At 42.3% G+C, this 23,113-nt stretch overlaps 1 protein-coding gene across 2 annotated transcripts in view; it reads right to left on the bottom strand.

Moving 5' to 3' along the window:
* Positions 1 to 22,191, bottom strand: part of fam204a (family with sequence similarity 204 member A) — a 76,997-nt gene extending 54,806 nt beyond the window's left edge. The window contains exon 1 of one of the 2 annotated variants that reach the window (XM_072557328.1): positions 22,070 to 22,191. In XM_072557328.1, the coding sequence (XP_072413429.1) occupies positions 22,070 to 22,092 (23 nt within the window). In that variant the 5' untranslated portion in view covers positions 22,093 to 22,191. The remainder of the gene's footprint in view (positions 1 to 22,069) is intronic. The other variant, XM_072557327.1, reaches the window with a different exon arrangement.
* Between the last annotated feature and the right edge of the window lie 922 nt (positions 22,192 to 23,113).

Here is a 23,113-nt window from a genome sequence, read left to right as displayed (position 1 = left end):
TTCCTTGCAGAATAATAATCTTAAGACATCTTTGACTGCTCCCACATCCAATGTTGATCGGGTATTTGCATAATTGCTTGAATTTTCATAGAAACAAATTTGAATTTCAGAATTAATTTGTATTTACTGTCATAAGTTAATTTTAAAAACAATTGCTGTTTGATTTAGAGTTTCATTGTTAACCCCTTTGTCAACAGTATCTTGATTTGAACCAATCGCTCTCTGGGCCTTTTTCAGCTGCTCCATTATGCTGTTAATAATTTAAAGTCACTTTACACTGGTGCAGAAGTTATGAATCATATTAATGTAGTTCAGTTAGAGATTCCAAGAAAAAAGCAGAAGTATCACAATTTCATACATTAAAGGAAATTTCATAAATAATTTCACAACCACCCGAGTTAAATGCTCTGAGAACCTAAATGTAGTCCATTATAATGGAAATATGCAGTGATCAATCAGAAAACATTCATAGCTTTTTGGGTGTCCGCAGACGAAGGAGATCCCCCAAAACATAATCAGTCTCAAACTGGAAAGAAGGTTCAACATTCACTACGTTCATTATTAACATAAAATGCACAGTCACATACCAGAGTCTGTCAACGATGCAAAGACTCTCAGCACCGTAAGCAGGGTAGACAATAGCATATCATTGCAGGGATGTTGATAAATCATTGGATAAATGTTATATTTTGGCTAAATGTCAATTTTGTTGAATTTCACTCCATGAGGCTCAGCAACATCTCTCACCATACTGTTCCAAACTTGGCTCATTAACCACCTATCCTATGGCACCCCAATGTCTGATGCTAACCAGGTCTACCACTTGCCATACCTGAAAGAATCATCCATTAACTCGATATCACAGGATACACTTACACCCTGGCATCCCTGCCATATTTGAAAGGCCACTGTACACCCAGACAAATACTGGCATCCTCAAGTTATCTTGTTCAGTACCAGGCTAATTTGGAACAATGTCAGAAAGGGAAAATTGATACCACAATTCCCCAACAAGGACTAGGTGTTGTGCAGAGGATGGCTGTCCTTTACATGAAGGGTTGGCAGAGGCCGTCATGTCACCAGATTCTGCCAAGACGAAGGTGAAAGACCTGCTCTGCAAAGCCAGGGTAAATATTATATACTTCCCTCTGCTACCACATAGACCTCTCACTAAGGTTCACTCCTGCAAGCAACGTGTTCCCTCATTCACTGTTATCCCCTCCAACAGTGCTAATCATGCACACCCTCTGTGTTGTCTACTCATTTACTGGGGGTCACCTAACCATCTTTATCCCAGCTGTACCAGGATTAACAATGGTGTCACCCATTTTCACATCCCCCTATTCTTTCAGCCTTGAGGAGAAAATGCTCATAAATGCCAAATAAGTGGTGGGGTGCCCAACATTAGGCTCCTCATGCCCAAAGAGGAAAGAATCCTGGTCTTCTCAGGAGGAAAGTGCTCCTGCTAGCTGAGTAAATACCATTCTTCATTCCAATGCAACTTTCACATTGCAAACAAAGTCCCACGGTTGTTTAAATATGCTCACAATGCCACTAAATCTGTTTGCTCATATCTCTGTGTAGCTCCTACTGTAACTGTCACCTTGTGAACTCAGATATCAATTTGTACGCAAGATAATTCGTGAAGCAATGCCTGACCAGAGAAGTTGCTGCACCATGTGTCGGAAATGTGAACATCACGGCTGCAACTACCACCATTGCTCCAGGTGTGCAGGCTTTTGTATAGCATTACTGGCGTCAATAGCCAAAGGTGTATGTATTGCATGAAACAGTCAACAATGTGCGGGGCTGGGAAATCTATAGCAGAGAAGCAATCACAAAGGTCGCCAGGGATCATGAGCTCTCAGACATATGTCTTCGACACTGGCCCACTCAATGTGTAGTGTTACTCCTTGAAGGACCTCGCTTTCCTGGGTTTTGTACACATTCCTTCATGTGATCCTGTTCCATCCATGCTTTACTTTATCCCCCCCTAAAATATTCAGTTGCCCCACTTCATAACTGTCATTTACTCCACCTCCCAACCTGAAGCCCCCAAACCCCATGAATAGGTTTGCTAGACTCCTTTCCATAGCAGCAGCTCCCTTTTTCCCCTTGTCTTTATCAGTCAGAAACGAGGAACTAACAATGGCTTACCCCCTTGAATGATCTTACCAGACAGCCCCAGTCGAGAATTCCCCATATGCATGATTGTTCACTAAATACCTCTTTAGCTGTGTTCATACTAACCTCAGGACTGGTTGCTAAAGAATCATAGAAACACAGACACCCTAACTGAGACCTACCAAGATCTGATCCTGGCCAAGCACTTGCAACGTTAATGGAAGCTGTCCTTGAGTTGTCTCTGCCCTGTGTAGAGACTCCAGGCAGATGGGTACCTCCAAGGACTTCACTAAGGACTATTCCCTTTGTGCCATGACTGTTTGCTTGCTGCAAATGAAATGCACTAACTTGGTAAGCTGCTGGCATGTGCAAGACTGATGTCGCAATGTACCATACAGCAAGATGTCTGCCCCCTTGGCTGGGGACTGCTGATCAACATGACAAGCTGTCTGGTTCCGTGACTGTGCCGAGAGGCGAGATGGGTCAAAACAAGGATGCTAAGAGCATGTAGGCAGTCTCAGAGTAAGTGAGCACTAACAGAGCACTAAAAGAGCAAGCAAACAGCCCTCAGAGGCAGCCTCGTTCAATCCATGAGCTATACGCCTGCCCCTGCATGCAAAGTGAGATTGTTCTGATCAAGGGGCGACAGTGGCATAATGTTAATATCACAGGACTAGCAATCCAGAACACAAGATCAATGTTCTGGGGCATGGGTTTGAATCCCATCATTACAGATATAGAGTGAGCCTAATGACAATTATGTAGCCACTCTCAATTATTATGAACAACTTATTTGGTCCACTAATGCCTTTTAGGGAAGGAAGTCTGTCATCTTTACCACATTTGACTTACAGGTGGCTCCCATCCCAGAACAATGTGACTCTTAACTGCCCCCATCGGTGAATACATTTCAAAAGATACAATTCTGCAACACAAGGTATGAGTTTTGTGCATTTTGCTTAAAGCTGACTGATGTCACAAATTGAATGACAACTGGAACTTGCCTTTAACTATGAAAAAGTTAGGATCTAGGCTAATTCCTTGGTATATCTGAAGAGGGTTTGTTCTGTTTTGTAACAAAATGAGGCCTCATGTCAGGATCAAAATCTCTAATTCAGGTTGGGTTGAAGATTATTGAACTGGAGAATGTTGTTTTTTTTGTCCAAGTGATATAATCGGTTGGTTTAAACAGGGTATATCTTGTGTTGTAATGGCTGTTTCAGTCACTAAGAGTTTCCTTGGGATGGAAGAAGTCACTTTTACTGAAAGTGAGCAAGGCAAAAGTTTTGGAATTGGCAATTGAACTTGCCTGTGGCTATGAGGAATGAGAAAATAATTGTGGCATTATCTCTGCATTTATAATTGCCAGGAATGCAAATAGAATCATTGGAAATGGCTAAAATCCAACTGCAAATGAAGCAGCTTGAATATGGAAAGGAAACGAAACAGTTTGAGTTATGATTAAAAGCAGAGAGGAAAGAAACATAAAGGAAGGCCCCAACAGAAGAGGGAGAAAGAGAAAGGTTTTAAACTTCAGACGTTGCCAATGAAAAATGGAAGTCAACTTAAAATGGCAAAAGTAGAAAGTAGGAGTAGTGCTGGGGGCAGTGATGAAGAGCAAGCCCATTGTAGCCAGAAGCCTGGGGGGGATTTGTTTAAATATGTCCAAGCATTACCAAAGTTTGATAAGAAGAATGTAGAAGTCTTATAATTTCTTTGAAGTAAGTAACTAAACAAGTGAAATGGCTGGTGATCCAAACAAAGTTGGTAAGTAGAGCTAGTGTGTTCTTTGCATTACTATCAAAGGAAGTATCTGAACAGTAGGATGAGGTGAAAAAAAGCATCCTACATATATATGAACTATTACCAGACGCATACAGACAACGTTTCAGGAATCTAAGGAGGGAACCTTGTCAAATATACATAGAGTCTGAAAGAATCAAACAAAGTAACTTTGATAGGTGCTTAAGGGCATTGAAATTAGATCAGACATATGATGCTATTAGAGAGATTGTTATTTTGGAGGAGTTGAAAAATTCTCTTCTTGAAGTAGGGAGAACTCATGGAAGAGCAGAGTTAAGACTGAAAGATTAGTAACGGAAATGGCAGATGATTGAGTTCATTCATAAATCAAAGTTTGGCTTCTGACATCAATTGCAATCTGTGAGGGATAGAAATTAGGAGAAGAGAAATCCTCAGGTAGTAAAGGAAAATAGTAAAGATAGTTTACCACAGGTTAAAACAGAAAACCCATGAGGAAGGAAGAGAAGTAAAAACCCTTAGGTGTTTTCACCGCAATACAGTAGGACATATATGAAATTGTAGTGTTGGTGGTTTAAGAAAAGCACTGGAAAAACAGACGTGGTAAAACAAGATAAGCCAGTAGGGTTTACTAAAGTGGTAATGGAGATCCCAGTGAGCTGCTAAAGAACGTACAGCATGGTCAGGGGTTAGTTAATAAAGTACCAGCTCTCTTTAAAGAATTTGCCTGCATGGGTACGGTTTACTTGTTTCTATTAAGAGTAGGTAAAGAAATTAAAATTTCAAGAGAGACAGGAATAAATAATTCTTTGATGATGAGATGAGGAGGTTAGAATTAGAATGAGGTTTTATTGTCACGTGTACTCAAATACATGGATATAGGTGAAAAGTGTAAAGTCGCCATTTCCAGCACCATCTTGGATACAAAGACGCCTCAGTCCAAAATCTTAAGTAAGAATTAGAAAAATAAAGAAATAAAGTTAAAGGTTCAGCATTATTGTCCTTTAAAAGCAGAGAAAGGAGAGAGAGAAATAAAATAAAAGTAAGTGGGTCCACGCTGGGCTTCGCGTTGAGACCGGGAGTCCACATTTTCCTTCGCCTCAAGGCTGGGAGTGCACACTGGGCATCCCTCAAGTCCTTGCTGGGCCTCACTTTGAGTCTGCACTGGCTCAGCTTGCTGTCATCGATGCCGTCCGAGGACAGGAGGTAAGTGGAAGGTGGAAAAAAACACATGTGAAGAGGGAAAATAAAAAGAAACAGATGGAGCAGAGGAGCCCTTGCTCAAGAGCTCCACTTGGCTGCCATCTTGATGACTTGGGTATGTATTTTGGAAGGAGTCCTGCCAGACAGGGTTGTGGAATTCATGACGAGAAGAGTAATATTCCATAATGTAAAGTGAGGTTGGAGAGTCTGGTGAAAAGTGGTGAAGTGGTGGTAGGAGCAATAAAGAAACTCTTGGTTGTTGGAATACAGTTTATCCTTGATCATGATAAAGCTGGATCACAGGTGGGAGTGATGCCTACTGTAGTTGATACTGCAGTGGAGAATCAGGAAACTGATGTGTTAACTCAAGTATATCCTGGGAATTTTCCTGACTGTGGTAACATAGGTGGAAACAGAAAGAGAAATCAAAGAATAAAGACAAGCAAGTTGAAGTTTAATTATCAGAGACTATGTTTGATCAAATGGTTGAGAAAAAATAAGAACAAGTGGAGGACAAAGTGGATATATTTAGTTCAGATAGGTTCACTGATTTACAACAAAAAGATGAATAAATAAAGCAGTTGTATCAAAAAGCATACACAAGTGGAATCTGAGTGTTTCCTAGAATGTCACTATCTTAAAAATGAAGTCTTAATTAGCAAATTGAGACCATTACTTATTCAGGCAGATGAAAAATGGGCAGAAATTAATCAAGTTGTATTACCAGTGGGTTATAGAAAAGTGGTGTTGTGGATAGCATAAGGTACCTGTAAGAGGTCATTTGGGTGTAAGGAAAACTGAAAACAAAAAACTACATTTTTATCGGTCTGAACTGCATAAGAGTGTGGTTGCATTTTGCTGGACATGTCATACGTATCAGGTAATTGGAAAAGCTCAGGCAGTGATAAAATCAGCATTCTTTTACCCATTCCCACATTTGAGGAACTTTTTACAAGAGTCATAATTAATTGCGTAGGACCTCCACCTAAAACAAAACTTGGGAATCAGCACTTGTTGACCATAATGAATGTGCCTATTAGATTTCCAAAGGTCATTCCATTTACACAGTATCATGGCGAAAAGGATTATAGAAGAGTTGCTCAAATATTTACTAAATATGGACTACTAACAGAAATACAATTGGATTGAGGGTCAAATTTAATATCAATTATGTAAGGAATGTAATTTAAGGGGGTTTTAATGAAGGAATGTCAGAAGGCATTTGACAGCCTGAAAACTGTGTTAATCTCCACCCCAATGAGAGTCACACCTAAGTATGTAAAGCCATTCAAGGTAGCTATTGATGAAAGTGATGTGGGTATTGGTGCTGTATTCTTGCAAGATGATGAGGGGAAGAAAGAAAGATCTATTGAGTATTTTTCCAGAAAGTTCATTATTCATCAACAGAAATACTCCACAATTGAGACAGAGACCTTGAGTTTGGTGTTGTAACATTTCAACATTTATGTTGGCAGTAATGTGTCTAAGACAATTGTACATATTGATTGTAACCCCTAAACACTTTTGGAAAAAATAAAGAATAAGAATACCAAATTGCTTAGATGGAGTTTATTGTTACAGCCATTTAATTTGAAAATAATATACATGGCAGAATGACAGAATGTAATCACAAATGCATTGTCACAACAGTGAAGAAGGAAGATGAAGATGTTCGGTGGCAGAAGTAATAGATTGAAATGGACTATAGTATTTGCAGGCTAAGAGTCAATGTAATGGATATGTATTGTGGTGTATTAATAGCATAAACCTAAAGGTTTTTGAAAATGAAGCCATCATTTATGTTTCATGGAGAGGTGTGATGATACTATAGCTTTAAAACGCATATTTTGTCCTTTTTTTTGTGAAGGGAAGTTGAGACAGAGGGACTGAGTGGTCTGTTCCAAACCAATAAAATACACAGGTTGTGAGGCCTTGCATTTTTGTTTTAAAAGTTGGAACAATAGAAGCAGCATAAATGGGTGGAGTCTAGCTTCGACAGAACTAGGGTATTAGCTTAGTTTTCAGCAGTTGCTGAGGTTTTTCAAATTGGTTCTGGACAAGGCTACATCTTTCTCTCAGTTACGGCGAAAAGCTGGAATTCTCGACGTCTTATATGCCATTCTGGCAGCAATCTATTTTACTGAATTTGCTTTTACAAGGGTGTATTTATGGGATGTTACTATATTGGAACAGTTGTTGTTAAGTAGTTAAATAATCTATTATTCTGTTAAGTTTTCCAATAGTCAAGTTATTTCAATTCCTTCTTTTTTGCTGCATTTTAACGAACAGATGAATAAAGTGTGTTTTGCTTAAAGCCAAGTAGTATAAACAATCGAATTACACTTGCCTTTGAACACATTAATAAGTTAGGGTCTCAGCTATCTCCTTGAAATATGTGAAGGGGGGTTGGTCTGGTTCATAACATTTAAATACACTTAAGGTAGGAAAGAAAGACACAGAAGATTAGGGAAGGAATTCCAGAGCGTAGGGTCTGAGCAGCTGAATAGACATCCACTAACAATGCAGCAATTAATATCAAGTATAATCAGTGGCCAGAGTTAGAGAAGAGTTGATATTAAGGAGCACAGTGGGTTTGGAGAGGATTAAAATGAAAAAGAAAGGCAAAGTCATCAAGCGATTGGAAAACAAGAATGAGATTTTGTAAAATCATTCAACTCAGAGCCAATGGAGGCCATCAGCATAAAGGTTAAGGATGAATAAAGCTTGTTGCAAGATAGAACAGAACCAGCACGGTTGTAGATAACCTTAAATTTGTTAAAAGTAGAATATGGAGGAGCTGATCAAGAATTTACTGAAGTAGCAAAATTGAGAAGTAGCAAAGACACAATTGAAAGAGGATATAGATAGAAATAGGCAGCTTCAGTGATGGGATGGTCAGGATTTAAAACGTGCCTCAGCTTCAAATATGCTAGAAGGGTCGTATCTACTTCAGCTTCAGATTTTGCTGGGGAAAGCAACGGAATTGCTGGATAGGAAAGAGTTTGTGATGGGATTGAAGAAATTGACTTTGGCATTCCAAGTATTTACTTGAGGAAATCACTGGTTGCAGAGTCATAGACATGTACAGCATGGAAACAGACCCTTTGGTCCTACCCGTTCATGCGACCAGATGTCCCAACCCAATCTAGTCCCACCTGCCAGCACCCGGCCCATATCCCTCCAAACCCTTCTTATTCATATACCCATCCAAATGCCTTTTAAGTGTTGCTATTGTACCATCCTCCACCACTTCCTCTGGCAGCTCATTCCATACATGTACCACCCTCTGCTTGTAAACGTTACCCCTTAGGTCTCTTTTATATCTTTCCCCTCTCACCCTAAACCTATGCCCTCTAGTTGTGGACCCCCCTCACCCATCCCAGGGAAAAGACTTTGTCTATTTACCCTATCCATGCTTCTCATGATTTTATAAACCTCTATAAGGTCACCCCTCAGCCTCTGATGCTCCAGGGAAAACAGCCCCAGCCTATTCAGCCTCCCCTTATAGCTCAAATCTTCCAACCCTGGCAACATCTTTGTAAATCTTTTCTGAACCCTTTCAAGTTTCACAACATATTTCCAATAGGAAGGAGACCAGAATTGCACGCAATACTCCAACAGTGCCCTAACCAATGTCCTGTACAGCCACAACATGACCTCCCAACTCCTGCACTCAATACTCTGACCAATAAAGGAAAGCATACCAAACGCCTTCTTCACCATCTTATTGACCTGCGACTCCACTTTCAAGGAGCTATGAACCTGCACTCCAAGGTCTCTTTGTTCAGCAACACTCCCTAGGACCTTACCATTAAGTGTATAAATCCTGCTAAGATTTGCTTTCCCAAAATGCAGCACCTCACATTTATCTGAATTAAACTCCATCTGCCACTTCTCAGCCCATTTTGCCCATCTGCTCAAGATCCTGTTGTAATCTGAGGTAACCTGCTTCGCTGTCCACTACACCTCCAATTTTGGTGTCACCTGCAAACTTACGAATTCTACCTCTTAAGCTCACATTCGAATCATTTATACAAATGATGAAAAGTAGATAATCCAGCACCGATCCTTGTGGATCTCCGCTGGTTACAGGCCTCCGGTCTGAAAAACAACCCTCCACCACCACCTTCTGTCTTCTACCTTTGAAGCAGTACTATCTCTAAATGGCTGGTTCTCCCTGTATTCCCTGTATGAGATCTAACCTTGCTAATCAGTCTCCCATGGGGAACCTTGGCGAGCGCCTTACTGAAGTCCATATAGATCATATCTACCACTCTGCTCTCATCAATCCTCTTTGTTACTTCTTCAAAAAACTCAATCAAGTTTGTGAGATATGATTTCCCACGCACAAAGCCATGTTGACTATCCTGAATCAGTCCTTGCCTTTCCAAATACTTATGCATCCTGTCCCTCAGGATTTCCTCCAACAACTTGCCCACCACCAATGATGTCAGGCTCACCGGTCTACAGTTCCCTGGCTTGTCCTTACCACTCTCCTTAAACAGTGGCACCACATTAGCCAACCTCCAGTCTTCTAGCACCTCACCTGTGATTATCGATGATACAAGTATCTCTGCAAGAGGCCCAGCAATCACTTCTCTAGTTTCCCACAGAGTTCTAGGGTACACCTGATCAGGTCCTGGGGATTTATCCACCTTTATACGTTTCAAGACATCCAGCATTTCCACCTCTGTAATATGGGCATTTTGCAAGATGTCACCATCTATTGTCTTACATTCTATATCTTCCATGTCCTTTTCCACAGTAAATACTGATGCAAAATACCCATTTGGTATCTCCCACATTTCCTGCGGCTCCACACAAAGGCCGCATTGCTGATCTTTGAGGGGCCCTATTCTCTCCCTGGTTACCCTTTTGTCCTTAATGTATTTGTAAAGACCCTTTGGATTCTCCTTAACTTTATTTACCAAAATGGTGGGGTAAAGCTAGATGCTGTCAGTGAACAGGTGGAACCCCTTTTATCGAGGAGAAAGTGAGGACTGTAGATGCTGGAGATCAGAGCTGAAAATGTGTTGCTGGAAAAGCGCAGCATGTCAGACAGCATCCAAGGAACAGGAGAATCGACGTTTCGGGCATAAGCCCTTCTTCAGGAATGAGGAAAGTGTGTCCAGCAGGCTAAGATAAAAGATAGGGAGGAGGGACTTGGGGGAGGGGTGTTGGAAATGCGATAGGTGGAAGGAGGTCAAGGTGAGGGTGATAGGCAGGAGTGGGGTGGGGGCAGAGAGGTCAGGAAGAAGATTGCAGGTTAGGAAGGCGGTGCTGAGTTTGAGGGATTTGACTGAGACAAGGTGGGGGGAGGGGAAATGAGGAAACTGGAGAAATCTGAGTTCATCCCTTGTTGTTGGAGGGTTCCTAGGCGGAAGATGAGGCGCTCTTACTCCAGCCGTCGTGTTGCTATGGTCTGGCGATGGAGGAGTCCAAGGACCTGCATGTCCTTGGTGGAGTGGGAGGGGGAGTTGAAGTGTTCAGCCACGGGGTGGTTGAGTTGGTTGGTCCGGGTGTCCCAGAGGTGTTCTCTGAAACGTTCCCCAAGTAGGCGGCCTGTCTCCTCAACATAGAGGAGGCCACATCGGGTGCAGCGAATGCAGTAAATGATGTGTGTGGAGGTGCAGGTGAATTTGTGGCGGATATGGAAGGATCCCTTGGGGCCTTGGAGGGAAGTAAGGGGGGAGGTGTGGGTGCAAGTTTTGCATTTCTTGTGGTTGCAGGGGAAGGTGCTGGGAGTGGAGGTTGGGTTGGTGAGGGGTGTGGACCTGACGGGGGAGTCACGGAGGGAGTGGTCTTTTCGGAACGCTGATAGGAGAGGGAAGGGAAATATATCCCTGGTGGTGGGGTCCATTTGGAGGTGGCGGAAATGACGGCGGATGATACGCTGTACATGGAGGTTGGTGGGGTGGTAGGTGAGGACCAGTGTGGTTCTGTCCTGGTGGCGGAACCCCTTTTTTCCCCCATTCAATTAAGGGATATGGATATCACTGACTGAACTGCACTTATTGCCATCCCTAGTTGTCCTTGCGAAGGTGATGGTAAGCTGCCTTCTTGAACCATTATAGTCTGTGTGGTGGATGCTGACCAATGATGCCCTTCGGGAAGGAATACCAAGATTTTGATCCAGCAAAACTGAAGGAACGGTGATGTATTTCAGGATGGTCAGTAAGCTGGAGGGGAACCTGCAGGTAGCGGTCTTCCATCTATGCTGCCCTTCTCTTCTAGATGGAGGTGTTCATGGTTTTGGAAAAAAGTATCTAAGGATCTTTGGTGGATTTCTGCAGTGCATCTTGTAGATAGTACACAATGCTGCTCCAGACCATCGGTGGTGGAGGGAGTGAATGTGGTGCCGTGGGCTGGTTTGTCCTGAACGTGTCAAGCTTATTTAATGCTGTTGGAGCTGGACCCATTTCAGGCAAATGGGAAGTATTTCACCACACTGTTGACCTGTGCCTTGTTGATGGCGGACAGGTTTTGGGGGGGTCGGGAAGTGAGTTACTCACCACAGTAATCTTAGCTTCTGACCTGCCACTGTGTTTATGTGGTGGGTCCAGTGAGTCTCCAGTCAATAATAACCCTCAGGATATTGATAGTGGGGATTCAGTGATGCTAAAATTGTTGGCATATCAAGGGGCAACGGTTCAATTATCTCTAATTGGAGATGGTCATTGCCTGACATTTGTGAGGTGCAAATGTTACTTACCACTTGCCTGCCCAAGCCTGGATATTGCCAAGAATTGTTGTATTTGAACACAGACTGCTTCAGTATCTTAGGAGTTGCGAATGGTATTGAACATTGTGTGATCAGCGAACATCCCCACATCTAACCTTATAATGGAGGGAAGGTCAATTATGCACTTCTAGATGGCTGGGTCTAGGACACTACCCTGAGGAACTCCTGCAGAGACATCCTGGAGTTGACATGACTGACCTCCAACAACCGTTTTCCTGTGTTCCAGGTATGACTCCAACCAGTGGATACCCACTGATTCCATTTTCCCAAGGGCTGCTTGATGCCACACTGTCAATTGCAGCCTTGATGTCAATTGGTTCTTTTGTTTATGTTTCAACCAAGGCTGTAATGAGGTCAGGAGTTGAGCGGTCTGGGCAGAACCCAAACTGGGCAACACTGATCACATTATTGCTGAGCAGTTGTTGCATGAAAGCACTGTTGATGACACCTTCCATCAATACTATCAAACAGTCTTACAATTGCATCAAAACAACTCTTAATAAATGTTTCATATACCATCTTGTGTGACTATGACAAAGGTAAACTAGCCCTCATCTTTGATCTGCACGTGCAATCTTCAACATGGTTGACCACACTGCTGTCCTCCCAATTTATTTCCCCATTATCCAGCTGGGTGGGTGCACTGACTTGGTTCCATTGTCACCTACCTGACCATAGCCAAATAATCATCTCTGATGCCTTCTCATCCTGCTCCTGTACTATTACCTCTCTCCCCAAAGAATCTTATTGTTGCCCCCTTCTGTTTTTCAAACTTCATTACAAAACACAGTATCAGGTTTCCTGGCTTCAGGTTAAACATAGGCAAGGGAACCTGCTGCTGATTACCACGTATCATCCTCCCTCAGCTGATGAATCAGTACTTCTCCATTTTGAACAACATTTGAGCAAGTACACAAAACAGCAAAATGTATTTTGGGTTGAGGCTTTCAATGTCCACCACCAACAGTGACTCAGCACCAGCACTACTGGTCAAACTGGTCAGGTCTCAAAGGACATAGCTGCTAGACTGGGTCTGCAACAGGTGGTGAGGGAATAAATAAGAGGGAGAAAAATACTTGACCTTAACCTTACCAATCTGCCGGCTGCAAATGCATCTGTCCATGACAGTTTCAGTAAGTGACCACTGCACAGTCCCTGTGGAGACGGATGTTCCATTTTTATATTCAGAATAATCTCCATTGTTTTGTTTAGCACTATGAGCACACTAAACGGGACAGACTTTGAACAGATCTAGCAACTGAAGTCTGGGCATCGGTGAGGCACTGTGGGTCATCATCATCACCATCAACAGCAGAATTTTAGTCCAGCACAATCTCCAACCTCATGGCTCAGCATACTCACCCACTCAACCATTACCATTAAGCCGAAGGATCAACCCTGGTTCAACGGACAGTGCAGGTGGGCAGACCAAGAATAGCACCAGGCATTCCTGAAAATGAGGTGGCACCATCCCTTGATTGGAAGGTCAGGAAAAGGGATGTTCCAAGAAGCAGAAGTCAGCAGTGTGATAGAAAACTCCCCATTTGCCTGAATGGGTGCAGCCTCAACAACACTCAAGAAGCTTGACACCATCCAGAACAAAGCAGCCTGCTTACTGGCACCACATCCATAAACATCCACTTTCTCCACCACTGACGCTCAGTGGTAGCAGTGTGCATGATAAAATGCACTTCAGGTATTCACCAAAGATCTGCACCTTCTCAATCCACAATCACTTCCATCTAGAAAGACGAGATCAGCAGATACTTGAGAAGGCCACCACCTACATGTGCCCTCAAGACACTCATTGAATTATATACCATACAGAAACAGACTCCCCGGTCCAACTCGTCCATGCTGACCAGATATCCCAAATTAATCTCGTACCATTTGCCAGTATTTTGCCCATATCCCTCTAAATCCTTCCTTTTCATGTACCTATCCAGATGCCTTCCATACTTGCACCACATCTGCGTGAAAAAAGTTGCCCATTAGGTCCCTTTTATATCATTCCCCTCTCAGCTTAAACTTATGTCCTCTAGCTTTGGACCTCCCTACCCTTGGCTCTTCACCCTATCCATGCCCCTCATGATTTTATAAATCACTATAAGATAACCCCTCAGCCACTGGCACTCCAGGAAAAAATAGCCCCAGCCTATTCAGCCTCTCCCTATAGCTCAAACCCTCCAACCCTGACAACATTCTTGTAAATCTTTTCTGTACCCTTTCAAGTTTAACAAAATCTTTCCTAAAGCGGGGGACCAAACTGAATGCAATACTCCAAAAGTGGCCTAACCAATGTCCTGTACCATGGCAACATAACATCCCAACTCTTATACTCAATGCACTGACTAACAAAGGCAAGTGTACCAAATGCTTTCTTCACTATCTTGTCTACTGTGACTTCACTTTCAATTACGAACCTGCAGCCCAAGGTCTCTTTGCTTGGCAATACTCTCCAGGAATCTACCATTAAAGGGTATAAATCCTACCCTGATTTGCCTTAACAAAATGCAACACTTTACATTTATCTAAATTAAACTCCATGTGCCGCTCCTGACTTGGAAATGTATTGCCGTTTCTTCAGTGTTGCTGGGTCAAATCCTGAAATTCCCTCTCTCAGGGTATTGTAGGTCAATCTACAGCAGGTGGACTGCATGGTTCAAATCGGCAGCTCAACATCACCTTCTCAAGAGCATCTAGGGATGGGCAATAAATGCTGGTAAGCCAGTGACACCCATGGCCCACAAATGAATTTTAAAAAAAGGACAATAACCAGACTAAAGGAACTGAAATATCAAGATGAACGTCAATATGGGAGAGCTTAAGAGAAAAGGTAGGGTGGAAATAGGGCATCAGCTTGCAACAATCATGAGCTAAAGATTAGGGGATAATGATGGTAGATTTAAATTAATACAACTAATCAGCTATGATATCACTGATTGTTGGAACAGACTCAAGAAGTTCAATTATCTACTTCTGTTTCTATGTTCCCACATGTTCATTTTTTAGTTTTGTTGACTGATCTGTTTAATTCATCTTTTTTCAGATTTCCAGCAATTAATAGCTGTTGTTTCTCTTTAAATCTGTATATTCAAAATGAGAAGCTGCAAGATTAATAAACAATCTTATCACTTTGTTTGTGTCATGATTAACTCCTTTCAATTAGCGGGTTTTCACCTCCTCTGAAGTATGTTGAAAGTTTTGCTCTTACAATTACAAAGGAAAAATTGCCTCTTATAATTGCTTGTACTTGCTGTTTTTGTCATGAAAACTATGAGTACAACAAATATAAATTGGATGGATAATTGTGCAACATATGCTCATTTATGTTTTGTATCCAGTTGAATAACAAATTGAATAACAATATTTGTCTCTTCAATTTTGTTCTCTATGATTAGTTCAGTGCCTTAAACTCCGGGTTTTGCTATTTTCAAATAGTCCTTTTTCGTCCAATCATAAATTACAATGCATGGAAATGTTGATGCAATACTCTATTATAGACAAGAATGATTATTCAATCGGTTTATCTCTAGCCCATTTATGTAACACTGCCATATTCCCCTGCCCTCCTACATCTGATCAAAGGAGGCTGATGTCAGAAAAGGAAAAGAGTTATCGAAATATAGTTGGAGTCCTCTTTTGAGTTGGGCCTTGATAGGGAACTTTGCTTGGCATCCAACTCCATTTTCCTTAGTTTGGGAATGTTTGATGCTGATAATAGCCCAAAAAACAAAATGTTCCAGTCTCTGACATTATCAAATTTCATGACCACTATTTACAAAAACAGTTTGTACCTGACTTGTACAGTTACAAGCTATATAAAATACTTTGCTGCAACATCACTTCTCTTCCTGAATGATTTCCACAAGCAACATTCATGGAGATAAACTGCCTACATGCTAAATAAATGGATTTATTTTAAAGCAGGTACAATGGGCCAATGGCTTCTTCTGTGCTACATCATACACAACGTATTATTCAAAAATTTAACATTTCTATAATCTCAATTCCACAGTGACATTACACAGCTGGAAAATCTTCTTTTTTATATATTATCTATTGTTTTCACTCTGACTAATCTTCCATGTATTAAGTCAAAAGTACATTGTGTATAACCAAAATGTTTTACCTCAATTGTTTTCTTCAACAGCTGTAAATAGACTACGATGTAAAATGAGATGCTTTAGTAATGCATCATTCTGGAAAAAGTGAGGCCTGCAGATGCTGGAGACCAGAGTTGAAAAATGTGGTGCTGAAAAAACACAGCAGGCCAGGCAGCATCTGAGAAGCAGGAGAATTGACGTTTCGGTCCTGAAGAAGGGCTTATGCCTGAAACGTCGATTCTCCTGCTCCTCGGATGCTGCCTGGCCTGCTGTGTTTTTCCAGCACCACATTTTTCAACTAATGCATCATTGTGCCTAATTTGACTGTTCCTTTTATAGTAGGTTCAACAAATAGAACAACTGGGCAAGTTATTGGAGGGAATCCTGAGGGACAGGATGTACATGTATTTGGAAAGACAAGGACTGATTAGGGATAGTCAACATGGCTTTGTGTGTGGCAAATCATGTCTCACAAACTTGAGTGAGTTTTTTCAGGAAGTAACAAAGAGGATTGATGAGGGCAGAGCGGTAGATGTGATCTATATGGACTTCAGTAGGTCGTTCAATAATGTTCCCCATGGGAGACTGATTAGCAAGGGTAGACCTCACGGAATACAGGCAGAACTAGCCATTTGGATACAGAACTGGCTCAAAGGTAGAAGACAGAAGGTGGTGGTAATGGGTTGTTTTTCAGACTTGAGGCCTGTGACCAGTGGAGTGACACAGGATCGGTGCTGGGCCCTCTACTTTTTGTCATTTACATAAATAATTTGGATGCGAGCTTAAGAGGTACAGTTCGTAAGTTTGCAAAATTGGAGGTGTAGTGGACAGCGAAGAGGGTTACCTCAGATTACAACAGGATCTTGATCAGATGCGCCAGTGGGCTGAGAAGTGGCAGATGGAGTTTAATTTAGATAAATGCGAGGTGCTGCATTTTGGGAAAACAAATCTTAGCAGGACTTATACACTTAATGGTAAGATCCTAGGGAGTGTTGCTGAACAAAGAGACCTTGGAGTGCCGGTTCATAGCTCCTTGAAAGTGGAGTCGCAGGTAGATAGGATAGTGAAGAAGGTGTTTGGTATGCTTTCTTTTATTGGTCAAAGTATTGAGTGCAGGAGCTGGGAGGTCATGTAGTGGCTGTACAGGACATTGGTTAGGCCACTGTTGGAGTATTGCGTGCAATTCTGGTCTCATTCCTATCGGAAAGATGTTGTGAAACTTGAAAGGGTTCAGAAAAGATGTACAAGGATGTTGCCAGGGTTGGGGATTTTGAGCTGTGGGGAGAGGCTGAACAGACTGGGGCTGTTTTCCCTGGAGCGGCAGAGGCTGAGGGGTGACCTTATAGAGGTTTACAAACTCCACTTCATCGTCCCCCCCCTTCTCCCTCTGATGGCACTTCAACTTTGAGGGATCCTTGAGGTCTCCTGCCTACCTCAGCAGGGGGCTGCCATTCCTCTGACTGGGCTGCCAACATCAGGAGCATGGCTACTATCCTTAAAAACAGCTAGGCTGTCTCCAGGTAGACTACAGGATCTCTATTTTCTTCTAGTCAGGAAACTGATAAACTTGTAGAAAGATCAAGCTTGACAATTCTAAATTCTTAATTTAAACTAAACTAACAACAGTTACTAAAACTATACTGAAATTAAAGTGAATCATAACTTGAGCCAAGTTACTTTCTAAGAATCCAATCCAGTAGTTATTTGGCCTATTTAAGCATTTACTGAAAAAAAACAGAAGCATTTTGCCAAATGTAATCAGTACAATTCTCAACAAAAATAAAAATGTCTTTATTTTTACCATTTCAATAAGTACTGGATGTCCCAGACTTTAGACATGATAGTTCGACATTCAAACTTAGCCCAACTCCAAAGAAGTTGAAAATGTGTTGCTGGAAAAGCGCAGCAGGTCAGGCAGCATCCAAGGAACAGGAGAATCGACGTTTCAGGCATCAGCCCTTTGGCTGTTGCCCGAAACGTCGATTCTCCTGTTCCTTGGATGCTGCCTGACCTGCTGCGCTTTTCCAGCAACACATGTTCAGCTCTGATCTCCACCATCTGCAGTCCTCACTTTCTCTTCCAACTCCAAAGAAGACTTGTATCAAACTCAAAACATTAACTATTTTTCTCTCCACTGGCACAGTGGTGAGCACTGCTGCCTCATAGGGACCTGGATTCAATTTCAGTATTGGGTGGGTGATTGTGTTGAGTTTGCATGTTCTCCCTGTTTCTGCACGGGTTTCCTTTGGATGGTATAGTTTCTTGCCACAGTCAAAAGATTTGCAGGTTAAGTGTATTGGTTAAGCTAAATTTGCTCGTGGTGTGCAGTGATAAGTGGGTTAACTATGTAAATCGGAGGTCTGGGGTTATGGGATACTCTTTGGAGGGTTGGTGCAGATTTGATGGGCTGAATGACCTCTGCCTGCACTGTCGTGATTCTATGATATTGCCAGAGCATTTAGCAATACTTTGAGTGTAAACCAACTTAGAATCTTAGCTGTACATTTACAAACCTAATCCCCTAAAAAATTGTAAGCACTTTTGTTCTCTGTCCTTTAACCAATTGATTATCCATGCTGACACATTCTCTTTCATAACATATGTCTTTTTTTAAGAATGCTTCTATTGCAGCAGTTAGCAAAGGCTATCTATATAAATAATAACATAGTTCATTAGTAAGGAAATTTTATTATCTTAAAGAGTATTATTAAATTTGTCAGGCATAACTTGCTTTTTACAAATCCATGCTGGCTGGTCTTAATTAAAGTACATCTTTCCAGGGGAGTTCAGATTTTATGTTACCAGTTTACCCACCAAAGGTGTTAACAGCCTTATTTGTAGTTATTTCTCTCCCTCTTTTAAACAGAGGTGTAGATTGGCAACCATCCAGTGTTCTGGAGATCAAATGGTGTTTGAAGCACTGCAGTAATAGCCTCTGATATGATTTCTTTCAGCATTCTTGGGTGCATGCCATGAGGACGCTAAGCTGTTTCCAATATGTTACATCTATCTTTTTATTACAGGTTCCTAATAGTTATTCTATCTAATTGCTCCATCACCACTTATAGTCTTACAATTACATTACCACACTGAAAAAGCTGAGGCAAAGGGCTCAGTTAACGTTTCTACCAGTCCTTCATAACACCCACAAGTTGAATTCCTTTCTCATTTCTATTTAATCTCCACCTTGACTTTTAATTATTCATCCAATTTCTGTCTTTTTTTTAAACTATATTTCTCTTTTACGTGACAGAGTTTTCATTTTATTTTGCCACACCAAAAAAAAATGCTTCATTCAAGCAATTCCAGTTGTGGAAGCACCATCTTTATTGTGCAGTCCGTACACTTATCAGCTCCTGTTTGAATACAATAGAAAATGTTGGGGCTCATTGGCCAGTTTTTCATTCTAGTTCAAGTAGGTTACCTCATTTTAAAGAGCTCATTTAAGTTGATTTTTTGTCCTCAATCAAACTTCTTCATTTAATTGGTTTATCTTTTTCTTATTTTTAATTTTAAAACTAAGTATGTTATTGCCTCTACTTCTTAGTTGCTCCTTGCCTTTACATAACATAATAAACCCACTTAATTTCTTAGAACTTGATCTGGATTTGTCTCCTTTCTTAGTAAACTAAAAACAGAGTGTGGAAATGCTGTGCCATGCATTACTTTTAATCAAGTTTATCTGTGAACAACCAAAACCACCCACTATTTATAGTCATTTTGTATCTATCCCTTAGAATACATTGCATCCTTACTTCATAATGCTAATAGATTTCATACATCTTCTACAGTATCTGTGTTCTCATGTTATCATGAAAACAAAATTGGACAAACCTTGTACATCTTTGTTCTAGCTTGCTCTCCCATAGATTAGGTATACTACATTAGTGAACAAAAACTCAATAAAATGTAGTTAATGCAGCCTCCTAAAAATTCTGTGATAATGTTCAGCACCATGGCACTCATTGATACACTTTAAATTTCCATGATCAGTGGGCAGTACAGGCTAAGTGCAGTAGCAGCCCTGGGAATTAAATCTTAATTTGAATTTGTAAGTTTTGGGCCACCTTTGAGGGCTCTTGTGGTGTATTGGTAACATCCCTACCTCTGAGCCAGAGACTCAGGATCAAGTCCCACCTTTTCCAGAGGTCTGTAATAAATCTCTGAATAGGTTGATAAGAAATTGCTTTTATGTTTCCTTTTATAGATTTTTTTTTTTACGGTGCCCCTTAAAGAGGTTGTCACATCTTTAGTTAGCTAGGGCGGCACGGTGGCACAGTGGTTAGCACTGCTGCCTCACAGCGCCAGAGACCCGGGTTCAATTCCCGTCTCAGGCGAGTGACTGTGTGGAGTTTGCACATTCTCCCCGTGTCTGCGTGGGTTTCCTCCGGGTGCTCCGGTTTCCTCCCACAGTCCAAAGATGTGCAGGTCAGGTGAATTGGCCATGCTAAATTGCCCATAGTGTTAGGTAAGGGGTAGATGTAGGGGTATGGGTGGGTTGCGCTTCGGCGGGGCGGTGTGGACTTGTTGGGCCGAAGGGCCTGTTTCCACACTCTAAGTAAGTAATCTAAATTGCTTTATTATTTAGGTTTCCAAAAGCATAAACAGCACCATCTCACCTTTTATTTTAAATGCATTTTAGAGTGATATCTAAATGTTTCTTTGATGTCTGTTTGCTTTCTTGTTTCAAGTACTTTGTTTCCATTTTTTGCTTTTCTCTGCTTGCAAATATATAAAACAATCTAGATGGACCTGTAAATAAAACCCATCATCCCAAAAGAAGTGTGAATGGTGCAAAGGTCCTAAAAGTAAAAAAAAACTTTGTAAAAAGTAATGACTGTTTGGAAGACATGAATGAACACCATTCAATCTCAAAATTTAGATGACAATGACAGTTTGGACTTTGCTTTGGTAATCAAAAAAGGATTGTTTCCCTAGTTACTATTCCCACCAGTTGAAATCTCATGTGTTTGAAATTCAATACTATCCAACACTGCAGGTCATGCTCAAATTAATTGACTGCCAACAGTGGGATAACTGCTATTATATCTTTTCAAATTTACTGTATTAGTCTGTGAATTATTTCAATTCTGATTAGTTTGCAACCTGTTCATTTACAACTCAAGCGTCTTCAATTTACTTTGGCTTGATGTATTTGTTCATTTTAATTCTGTTCAGTTATTTTCTTACTTGGCCACATACACATGCTTTTAAAATCACTGGCAAGTAAAATACTGAAATATAGATGAGGCGAAGTTGGGTCGTCCTTTGAACGCCTCTCCGAGCAGCGATAAAGTTAGAAAAATTGCAACGGCAGTTCGGTGGGGGGAAAAAAAATAATGAAGGGGAGAAGGCAAAAAGAGAGCAGCGAGAGGGGAAATAAGAATCCAGCGCGAAACAAGAGCGAACGATGATGGGCAACTGCTGTCAGTGAGGGAAGTGGTTGAGCGAGAGGCATCATGTATTTGGCACAGCAGTTCAGGCAGCATCCAACGAGCAGCGAAATGGACGTTTCGGGCAAAAGCCCTTCATCAGGAATTCTTTTGCCCGAAATGTCGATTTTACTGCTCCTTGGATGCTGCCCGAACTGCTGTGCTCTTCCAGCACCACTAATCCAGATATTTGGTTTTCAGCATCTGCAGTCATTGTTTTTACCATCATGTATTCGGCAGCAGAGCGAAGTGAAAGCAGGTGCAAGTACTCGGTGGATGCAGCAGCAGTCAATAGGACAACTTCGTTGTAAAAGATGCGAGTGATCTCTGGAAGTACAGAGAGGCGCTGTCCCCCACCGCAAGATACAGGAGACCTTCCCCGAGGGAAAAGCGGTGAGCGAGGGGAATGAAAATAACACAGGACCCAACAAAAAAAAACACCCCTCAGAACATGGGGGTAAAGCTCAACGAAAACAAAACAAAAAGCAATGTAAAGCAGTAAACAGGTGCCAAATGCTGTGAGGACAAGGAGTGACCATGAAAGGAACAGGCTCAGAAACACCCGCTGGGTCCGGTCCAAACTCCGATTGAATTTCTATTCGATTTCCCACGCTTGCGCCGGGGATGTCACCGCTTCATTTACAATTAAAGTCACCAACTTTATGCTTATCAGTGAAGATTTGTTTGATTTTTTTGTTTACCTCACCAGCCGAGAGTCACACATCGCCGGCTCCCCGGACAACAACTTCCTCCAAGATGGCGCACGGCAGCCGTTAGCACCAGGCCGGAACCAACGGGCACGGGGTGAAGGAGGAAGGAGCCGAGGGAACGGATATAGAGCGACACGTGTTTCCGCCATTGGGTCACGTGCAGCCGCCGTGTGCGTGACTGTGACGTAAGGCGAGTGAGCCTGAGGATGACCACTATCTGGACAGGGTCATTGTGTCCCTGAGAGTGACCACTGTCCGGAGAGGGTCAGTTCGTGTCTCTGAGAGTGACCACTGTCCGGAGAGGGTCAGTGCGCGTCCCTGCGAGTGGCCAGTGTCCGGACAGGGTCAGTGCGCGTCCCTGAGAGTGACCACTGTCCGGAGAGGGTCAGTGCGCGTCCCTGAGAGTGGCCAGTGTCCGGACCGGGTCAGTGCGCGTCCCTGAGAGTGACCACTGTCCGGGGAAGGTCAGTGCGTGTCCAGAGAGTGACCACTGTCCGGGGAAGGTCAGTGCGTGTCCCAGAGAGTGACCACTGTCCGGGGAAGGTCAGTGCGTGTCCCAGAGAGTGACCACTGTCCAGAGAGGGTCAATGCGTGTCCCTGAGAGTGATCACTGTCCGGGGAAGGTCAATGCGTGTCCCTGAGAGTGACCACTGTCCGGGGAATGTCAGTGCGTGTCCCAGAGAGTGACCACTGTCCAGAGAGGGTCAGTGCGTGTCCCTGAGAGTGACCACTGTCCAGAGAGGGTCAGTGCATATTCCTGAGTTTGACCACTGTCTGGGGAGGGTTATTGTGTCCCTAAGAGTGACTACTGTCTGGGGAAGGTCAGTGCGTGTCCAAGAGAGTGACCACTGTCTGGACAGAATCAGTGTGCATCACTGAGAGTGACCACTGTCCAGAGAGGATCAGTGCATGACCCTGAGAGTGACCACTGACTGGGGAGGGCCAGGGCGCATTCCTTAGATTGACCACTGTCCAGGAAAGGTCAGTGTGTGTCACTGAGAGTGACCACTGTCTGGAGAGAGTAAGTGTGAATCC

Source organism: Chiloscyllium punctatum, chromosome 38 (assembly GCF_047496795.1).
Source record: "Chiloscyllium punctatum isolate Juve2018m chromosome 38, sChiPun1.3, whole genome shotgun sequence".
NCBI lineage: Eukaryota > Metazoa > Chordata > Chondrichthyes > Orectolobiformes > Hemiscylliidae > Chiloscyllium > Chiloscyllium punctatum.
This window is presented reverse-complemented; position numbering and strand designations above follow the sequence as displayed.